Below are 10,320 nucleotides of genomic sequence, written 5' to 3' on the forward strand. Positions count from 1 at the left end.
TGGAATTGCCGAATCACATCTACTATCAAACGAAATGATAAATGTGATTGATCAATCCCAATAGAGTAATCGGCCGGTTAGGCTTGTTAAAGTGATCCTAAGAGTGATTTTAGTGTAATTATTAATTATTATGTAATGTTAATGTAAACAGTCACATTAATAAAAATATGAAATTCATCATGTTTTAAACTCAGTTTGTCCCCCAAACATACTACTAACACTTTTAATAATTAAAAAAATGCAATAGTTGTTTTCATCTTTTAATCTTTTTTAATTTAACAATTTACCTTAATTGTTTAAATGAGACGTATAAAGTCTCAAACAAATAAAAAAAAAAAAGAAAAGTCATCTAGATCGATTTTTGTGAAAAATACGCTTTAAGAAGCTAATGTTAATAGTATAGAAAATATAAGAGAACTCAAATGTTTAAACGAGCCGCGGGCACAGATTGCGTTCATTCTCATTGGTTGCGTTCAGCAGAGAAACCTGATCAGTGAGTGCTCAGGGATTCTTTAATATAATTGATTTCTATATTTAGATTTAGCAAAGAACTAAATGCAAGGACCAATCGTATTAATCTGTATATTTATAATAGCGTTAGTAAAAATTCATTACCCAAGAGCGTAGAAAAATTGTATTGCTGACGAATTGTGCTTGAAAACGGTTAAAACAACTTTCATCATTTGATTGTGATAAGCCATGGATTCCAGAGTTGACATCATAAAGCGACCAAGTCCCTTGCGCCTGGTCGATGGTTCCAATTGTAATTCGTAGCTACATATACATAAATAGTTAATTTTTTCTACATAATAAATGTTATTTTTTACGCATGTGTACGTAATCTTATATAAAATATATACAGTTAAAAAAAATAAACACATTACTGTTATAGTTATTTCTTATTCGGTAATGAATTAGTACGATGTCAATTTTTCTGTAATGTTAACAGTAATATTACATTTTGCCACTAACAATTTAAACAGTTATTTTTACGATTACTCTATACATTTCAAGTCTATTTATTTGCATAATTTGAACGGTTTCTGTGATGGACTGTGAAATATACTGACTAAGGATGCTGTTCCATGATAGTCGGATTATGGAAAACGGAATCTCGGAAAAGTAATACAGTAAAGATCAACCAATCAGAATTATTGGAATTACTGTTCGTCTGCACATACACAGTGCGACAAATACGTTCCCGGACACGAACCACATCTCAGCAACCAGTGGCAACATCTGTGCGTTCAAACATGCATTTGAAAGGTTTAACATTTCCCTATCATCTGTCAAAGTTTCATTCATTTTGGTTGACATATAACGAAGATATCACAGTTCATGTTAAATAAGATTTTGGTCGAGGTAGAAATTTTAATATGGAACAAAGAGCAGTGATTAAATTTAACGCAAAACTTGGTAAAAGTGCATCAGAAACATTCCGATTGATGCAACAAATTTACGGCAATCAATGTCTAGGTCGTACAGCTGTTTTTGAGTGGCATAAGCGTTTTTTGGAAGGCAGAGAGACCCTTAAAGATTGACAAAAAATCAGGACGGCCAATTTTGATTCGAACACCCGAAATGATCGAAAAAGTATGTAATTTTGTTGCAAACGATCGCAATGCGTCACTAAAAATGATGGAGGAGGCTTTAAATATCAATAGAGAAACGATTCGAACCATATTACATGAAGATTTGGGTAAAACAAAGGTTTGTGCGAAGTTTGTTCCACACACATTAAGAAGCGATCAGTTTTGCGTTAAATTTAATCACTGCTCTTTGTTCCATATTAAAATTTCTACCTCGACCAAAATCTTGTTTAACATGAACTGTGATGTCTTCGTTATATGTCAACCAAAATGAATGAAACTTTGACAGATGATAGGGAAATGTTAAACCTTTCAAATGCATGTTTGAACGCACAGATGTTGCCACTGGTTGCTGAGATGTGGTTCGTGTCCGGGAACATATTTGTCGCACTGTGTATATGTAAAATACAAGATTATCGAAATTGAATTTTTACATACATATAAAAAGAAATTCATTATTAATAAATAATTGTTCGTTAAATATTCATTAATATATAAGTATTCATTTTTTCAGCATGTAAATATAATCATTTATATCGCTGGGGATAAAATTGCGTGCTTGTTGCCCGAAATTTTCATGGCTGGGAGAGACTTTTTTGGACTATTACTCAAATCTCAAACCGTCTTTTAATTTAAAAGATTCTTTCATTATCTTCTGTCATAATAAAAAAAAATATCAAAATTTTATTTTCTTGCGAATTCTTCTACTATAATAATAATAATTATCTTTTTTCATAAAATATTTAAAATAAATTTTCCGGTTTTTTCACAATTTCGGAAATATTCCAAGGAATCCAGACACAAAAATTTCGGACCGACAAGCACGCAATTTTATCCTCAAAACGATATAAATGATTATATTTATATACTGGAAAAATGAATACTTATATATTAATGAATACTTATCGAACAATTATTTATTAATAATTAATTTCTTTTATACGTATAGAAATTCAATTTTGATAATCTTGTATTTAACGTATATTTGCAGACAAACAGTAATGCATACCAATAATTCAGATTGGTTGATCCCCACTCTATTACTTTTCCAAGATTCTGTTTTCCGAAATTCTGGCTATCATAGAACAGCATCTTAAGAACTTATTGTTAGTAAAGAATTAGGATTCTTTTTCCTAATCCTATGGTACTAGATATCAAAGAGTGTCAGAAATCGATCTTTCGATCATGTAGTCGATTGTAGCCAATCAAATTGTCGCTTTTTCATAAAAGCCTCAAGATTGATTCGCTTAACGCAATTCGTTTTTCTTTATAATACAATATTATATGTTGAAAATAATTACGTTTCAAGTTTGATTTTTTTATTTGATTCCTGTAGTATGTAGAATAGTTCGTCAACAGACGAACAGCGTATTTGCGATATTACTAGCGGAATTTGTTCCGATCTTCCCTTTTTCCGGCGGCCTCCGGTGAGCTCACAGGCGAGGACAGACTAGCATTTAATATTATTTAGATAAGTATGTGTCTAAAATTGATGAAAAACTGTTAATATTATCAACAATACGCACATTACTAGATTCAATATTTTATTCTCAGAAACATAATTGTCGCTCGTTAAGCTAATTGATTATATCTAGATTGTACACGTGACTGTTGCGACTTATTTCACTAATATTAAAGTTATTCTCTCAAATCAATTCTGCAACTACGATTATTTAAGTAGCTAGAAAACATTTAATGATATCAAATATTCTGACACATTGCGTAGGAGCACAAAGCTCCAAATTTTGACACTATATGTAAAACTACATAAAGTATACTTTTATATATATAGTGTCGCGTAAGTTTTTGCCAACCGCTTTTATATAGATAGAGCGCACTAAACTGAGTCAAAAAGTCCTTTACCATTTTGCAATTTTCGCAATAGTTTAACAAGATATTAATTACTAAAAATTACCAAATATTGATCTTCAATAATTTTTTACTCAAATACTATCAACTTTACAGAAAAACTGCAAGAGACAAAAATTGTTTATTTTCTTCTCATAGAACTCTACAAATTTTTTCATAATTTTTTATCAACTTTTTAGTCCTCTATTTTCTTATTTTTACCAACATAAGAAAATATGGTATTAAAAAATTCTGAAAAAATTCTCATAACTTTATGAGAAAAAAAAAACAATTTTTGTCTCTCGCTGTTTTTCTGTAAAGTTGATAGTATTTGAGTAAAAAATTATTAAAAACATTCGGCAATTTTTAGTAATTAATATTTCGTTAACCATTGCGAAAATTGCAAAATGGTAAAGGATTCTTCAATTCAGTTCAGTCCATTCTATTTATACAAAAGCGGTTGGCAAAAACTTACGGGATGTAAGTACACACGCGCGGAAATTAAAACATCACCTCTCATGTCTTCAAAAAATGGATAAATTTGAAATAAGTGTAACTTTTACAAAAATGGTCAAAATGAGATGATGAAAACGAAAAAGTATTTTAAAACTTAAAATCCTTATTTTTCAGATCTGTACTCTAAATAATGATTTGATTTGAAATTGTTATGGAGATATACGGTTATAAAAAAATCCATAAAATTTCGAAATTTTTTACGAATCTTGCAAAATTTTGTGCCGTAATAAGGAGGCGGACACAAATTCAGCTTATATCTTTCGAAAGCATAACCTTTCATTACCTTTAATTTGCTTTTTTGTTGAGCGATTTTGTTGAGTTGTACGATTTTTCTTCACCGAGAATTATTCAACGTTAAAGAAAAAATATATCTTTATGATATTGATTGTTCATAAAAGACGTACGGAGTAATCCACGCTATTCGTAAAATAACAAAAAAAACCGTCAAAGTTTTCTCTTTAAAATGTCTGTAAGAAGTTAACCCCCTCCCCCTCCACTTTTGAAACTAACTTATTTTAAGAATTGTGCTACATTATGCCTGAATATTAAAGTCAAAATATGAAAAATACGTTAGAAAATTAAAAAAAAAACGATTTTTAAAAGTGAGAGGCCAGCCTCTCACTTTGCAATTTTTTCAGTTTTCATGATTGTGCTAGATTATACTAATATTGTGCTAAAGTGGTTCAAATAATGACAATAGAAGTTACGATAAAAAATTATTTTTAGCAATTCGAAATAAAAATGATACATTCGCTCAGCTATTCAAATACCATAAAATTGCATATCTCAAATGCGCTAATCTAGCACAAGTCAATACAACCTTCAAAGTCCTCGGCACAACGATTAAAGGCATCTTAATTCATTTGACCGTCAATTTTTAATTATGGACAAAAAAGCCGAACGCTAAGGGCCATGTGCAAGAGTAAAGTGTCCTTAACATTATTATTGTGCCGACGAGTTTGAAGGTTGTGCTGATTTGGGCTAGGCTAGCACAACTCACAAGGGAATCGTCGAAGCCGTCCTTCACCGATTGGACTTTAAATTTGTTGTAGAGTATACAAAAAATATTAGATCCATATTTTTTTTATCAGCATACCTCAAGGTTTAGGGGATAAAACAATTTCTCAAAATTATCGTTTTTAGCAAATATGTTCGAAACTATGCGATATGTAAAAAAATGTTTAATACAAAAGTTTTATGATATTTTATGCTATAGCTCTATATAATGATGTATTCACTTTTTTTAATATCAAATTCTTTTCGAAAATATTTGCTAAAAACGATAAAATCCTTTTTTTCGAGGGAGTGTTTTCATTCCCTAACCTTGAGATATGCTGATAAAAAATATGAGTTTAATATTTTGTTTATACTCTATAATAGATGGATTCTGCATTGGGTAATTATATTTTCTAAACGATTGGGAGTTTCAAGTACTTTTAGCAATAATATTGTGATGACAACGTCAGTGCCTTTGCTTTACACTGATAGTATTGGGAGTATAAATAAGTTTCCGCCGTTTGACAAACAATGGCGCTACCAGTATGTTATAGTTAAAATTGTCAGCTATAAAACGTCATATTGTAAGGTTGGACATCTGGCAAGAACATAACCTTGAAATATTACGATTTTGCATCAGCATTTTATATCTTTTTTCGTACAAAAATGTCGAGTTTTGAGCCGAATAAACATCATTTGCGGGAGCTTTTGATTTACTTCTTTAATTTGAAGAAATCTGCAGCTGAGGCGCATCGATTGCTTGTAGAAGCATATGGTGAGGCTGCCTTAAGTGAGAGAAGTTGCCGTGAGTGGTTTCAAAAGTTTAAGAACGGTGAATTTGACGTCGAAGACAAAGAACGTAGCGGAAGGGCGAAAGTGTACGAAGACGCGGAATTGGAAGCATTATTGGATGAAGATTCGTGCCAAACGCAAGAAGCACTTGCACTTACATTAGGAATGACTCAACCAGCAATTTCACACCGCTTAAAATCGTTGGGAATGATTCAAAAGCAAGAAAATTGGATTCCATATGAACTGAAGCCGAGAAAAGAACGTTGAACGCCGATTTTTCATATGTGAAATGCTGCTTGCCAGGCATAAACGAAAGGGTCTTTTGCACCGTGTAGTCACTGGTGATGAAAAATGGATCCACTACGATAACCCAAAGAAGAAGAAATCATGGGGACTACCTGGCCATGCTTCAACATCGACAGCCAAGCCGAACATTCATGGGAAAAAGCTCATGTTGTGTATTTGGTGGGACCATCTAGGTGTCGTTTATTATGAGTTGCTCAAACCGAACGAAACCATTACTGGGGCTCTCTACCAAACACAATTGATGAGATTGAGCCGAGCATTCAAGGAAAAACGCGCCCACTACTACTCCAGACACGACAAAGTTATTCTTCTGCATGATAATGCTCGTCCACATGTTGCGGCGCCGGTCAAAACCTACTTGGAAACACTCAATTGGGAAATTTTACCCCACCCGCTGTATTTACTAGACATTGCTCCTTCTGATTACTACCTGTTTCGATCGATGGCGCATGGCCTGTCTGAGCAACACTTCACATCATATGAAGATACCAAAAATTGGGTCGATTCGTGGATAGCTTCAAAAGATGAAGCGTTTTTCCGACGCGGTATCCGTATGCTGCCAGAAAGATAGGAAAAAGTAGTGGCTAGGGATAGACAATACTTCGAATAAAACATTAGGTACCGTTCTTTCACAATAAATGTCCAATTTTTGATAAAAAACGGCGGAAACTTATTTATACTCCTAATAACTTAGTGAACGTGCATCACCGACGATCCTTATAATTAAAAACATGTCTAAAACCTATCAAAATCGATGAGAAACATCTTCGACGGTTTCCTTGTCAGATATAACAGTATTGTCGACGTCGAAGAATTACAAAACTATTATGGACAAAAAAGAATTGCGCGCAATACTAAAGTGCTCTTAATATCGTTGTGTCAAGAATTTTGAAAATTGTGCTGACTTATGCTAGGCTAGCACAACTCACGAAAGGGAGAGGAAGTCCCCTATCAAAAAGTGGGAAAAAAGGTGGGGTTTCTCCTAAACCCTACCTCCCCCGGCCACCGGACCGTCGAGGCAATCCAGCCGTGTCTCAGGCAGTGGGTAGACCGACTTCCTTCCACACGATGTAGGTACTCTCCGGTCACGGGTACTTCGGGGAATTTCTACACCATATAGGCAGGGAGGAGACACTCCGGTGTCATCATTGTGACACCGGAGTGAATACGACGCTGGTACAATATTCAGCGTGGCACGTGGAGCGCCGTACCTGAGAAGATAAGCGATGACCTCCCGAACATTATCCAAAAGATGGTTGAAGTGGACGGAAACTAGGAGATGATTTCCTTCTTCTATGACAGTATGATGCAACAGAAGAAGGCCGAAAGAGAAAGGCGGGAGGAGAGTTGGACCCTTCCTCCAGTCTCGCAGAGAAGTCAGCACGACGGCCCTCGTCCCCCATAAGAGGGGGGGGGAGGGCACGCCGCCCTGGATAGAGTCCCGGCAACATCAAGTTTTCCTGCCGATGACCCAAGAGCGACGGTCAATCCACCGCAACAAAATAGCTAAATTAGCAAAAACAGTGACGCCAACGAGCGCCACAGACTGATGGCGAACTGGAAGAATACCGATCGGTGATTTCAGGCCTTTCCTCGTTTGTCTACCAGACAATAGACAAACTAAGTTTTTAGTTTATGCGATGTCCTTGAATCTCCTCTTCAGAAGAGGACAAGGGCATCGAATCCCACACTAGTAGGTAAGGCCAATCCCAGGGGTGGCTCCCCCTCATGGTGGGATGATCTCCTTCGGGGGACCATCGCTCTTTGAAGGGGGTCAGAAGATTTTCTTCATCTTAAAAAAAAGGGCTACAACTCAGATATACAATTTTATGATATTTGAATAACTGATTATTATGTCATTTTTATTCCAAACTGTCAAAATTTTTTTATTATAACTTCTATTATTATCATTATGTAAACCACTTTGGCACAATATTAGCACAATTTAGCACAACTTAGCACAATCATGAAAAAAACCATAAAGTGGGGACTGGCCTAAAAAAAATCTTTTTTTTTATTTTCTAACGTATTTTTCGTATCTTGACTTTAATATTTATACACAATGTAGGACAAACCTAGCACAATTCTTGGAAGTTAATTCCAAAAGTGAAGAGAGAGGGGCTAATTTCTTACAGGTTTTAAAATGCTCTCATGATTTTTTAGATACTAATAAGCTTCTTATAAAAAAATTTAAGCAAAGTTGAAAATCGAAATAATTATATGTTTTAATATTTAACTTAATCTATTCACAAAGAGAAAGAAACCCTATGATATTATCGTAAGTTTGAACTTTAGAATTTACCAATTTTAATAAGTGGTTATGCCAAAACAAAGTGGTGGCGACATTTTTTACATAATGTTTTTCTAAGTACGACTTTGGCAATCGCTCTACTGATTCTATTTTTGTACTGTAGCGATCATTAATAATATTAGCATTATCCGGAAACGTATCATGTGGAGGTTTTGCACAGTTGGATTTACTTATGCCTGCATGCGTGTGAATGCCCATGTAGGTACATGATAAAAAAAATTAACTTTTAGTATAAGATGTTGCCTCTATTAAATAAATAATATACCTTAAACGTTGATGTATGTTTATGTCTTATCAGATTACTGTCTATGGAATTTAATGCCAAATTCCACAGACAGCAATCCAATGATAGATAAACATGCACAAACATTTAACAGACATTATTCGTAATAAAGGAAATAATATCTCATATTAAGAATTTAATTTTTTTATTAAGTACCCACAAAGAAGTGTGACATGCACGCATACAAGAAGAGAGTATAGGCAATATACACATAGAAATATACACACCAATATAATACCACGTCGCCATTGTCAATGTCAAATCGAAAGTGTGAGAAGCCAAGAAATTTGTCATCACACGATGCTATCAAGTACCATGCCATTTCTTCGGTTAGTTCCGTCTGTTTCTCAGTTGCGTTCCAGCCCCAACTAGACTGTTCATACATTTTCTTCATGTTCCTCTCCATAATATCTAAGATCCACGATATACAATCTGATGGTGCATCCTTTGCCTTAACGCAAGCAAGCTTGATCACGTTATTATCCTTCGTGATATACTCGTGGAATTTATGCAAAGTCTCCAGAGGGTTTGCCAAGGCATTTGCTTTGTTTATCAGTTGTCGCTGCGTCATTGCCTTTTCTGCTAAAAGCTGACGTCTTGTTTTTCTAGCACTCTTCTTAAAAAAAATACAAAAATTTAAAATTAATTTTTCTGACATTTTATGGGAACACTTTAAACGCGATTACATAACTAACCGGCATTATTAACGTTTAAATTCCGGATGTCGTGCCTTTTTTATTCGAGTATAGGTTATGTTATTCTTCTCTATAATATTCCGTTATACATGTATAACTGTTCTAACTCAATAATTTCAGAGGAGGGGAATGTGAGGAATATCCCGATCACTTCAAATTTTGATAAAAATACACCCAATCGATACGTTTTCGCATAAAAATTAAGTTTTGACAACAAAAAAATGTTGCCCTACAAAGAACCGGTACACAGACCATAGATCATGATGTAATCTATGATACAATTAGACATGGTATATTCGTAACTAAAGATGCCTTTTCATGCCGTCATTTTCATGCTGATGCTCGACGCTCATTTTCTGCGTCAAGTCAAAATAGGTCACATTATCAAAATTGACACCAAAAATGAGCGTCGAGAAAAGTATTAATCATGAAACTTTATCCCTAGGATGCAAAGTGAAAAATGAAAACTTTAACAATTGAAATTAATGGAGAAATTTTTCACTTTTCTTTTTTAATCCTAGGAAAAAAGTTTCATGATTGATACCCTGCATAAAAAGACACCTTAAAATCTGCTGCAATACTTGTTTTCCTGCTGGATTGCTAACTAGACTAGAATCTTATCATCATATAACACAAAAGATTGAACGATATTGCAATATTGCAGATTGCAATGTAATATTGCAGAGATGTTACAAAAATGTAAATTAACAATATGCCTGCAAGATATCAGTAATATGCCTGTAATATTTCAGAAACATTACAAAACTATAATTCTTTAATTGTTAATATAATAATAATAATATAAAAATATAATTTTTTTATAATATTTATGTATTATAATACAGTCTTAATTTAATAGTTTTTATAATAATATAATTCATTTTTATATTTCAAATAAAAAATTTATTAATCTATTAATTGATGGCCATTTCAGCTAAATTATATATTTTTTTTAAATATGAAATCAAAAGATTGTATAATATC

The 10,320-nt window shown here is 33.5% G+C and overlaps 1 protein-coding gene across 3 annotated transcripts in view; it reads right to left on the reverse strand.

The window, feature by feature from the left end:
- Positions 1 to 9,578, reverse strand: part of LOC108754323 (N-alpha-acetyltransferase 40) — an 11,856-nt gene extending 2,278 nt beyond the window's left edge. For 2 of the 3 annotated variants that reach the window (XM_018496546.1, XM_018496548.1), the window contains exons 1-3: positions 9,337 to 9,578; positions 8,869 to 9,257; positions 616 to 774 (exon numbers count right to left, since the gene is read on the reverse strand). In XM_018496546.1, coding sequence (XP_018352048.1) covers positions 616 to 774; positions 8,869 to 9,257; positions 9,337 to 9,342 — 554 coding nt within the window. In that variant the 5' untranslated portion in view covers positions 9,343 to 9,578. The remainder of the gene's footprint in view (positions 1 to 615; positions 775 to 8,868; positions 9,258 to 9,336) is intronic. The other variant, XM_018496547.1, reaches the window with a different exon arrangement.
- Between the last annotated feature and the right edge of the window lie 742 nt (positions 9,579 to 10,320).

Source organism: Trachymyrmex septentrionalis, unplaced genomic scaffold (assembly GCF_001594115.1).
Source record: "Trachymyrmex septentrionalis isolate Tsep2-gDNA-1 unplaced genomic scaffold, Tsep1.0 scaffold79, whole genome shotgun sequence".
NCBI lineage: Eukaryota > Metazoa > Arthropoda > Insecta > Hymenoptera > Formicidae > Trachymyrmex > Trachymyrmex septentrionalis.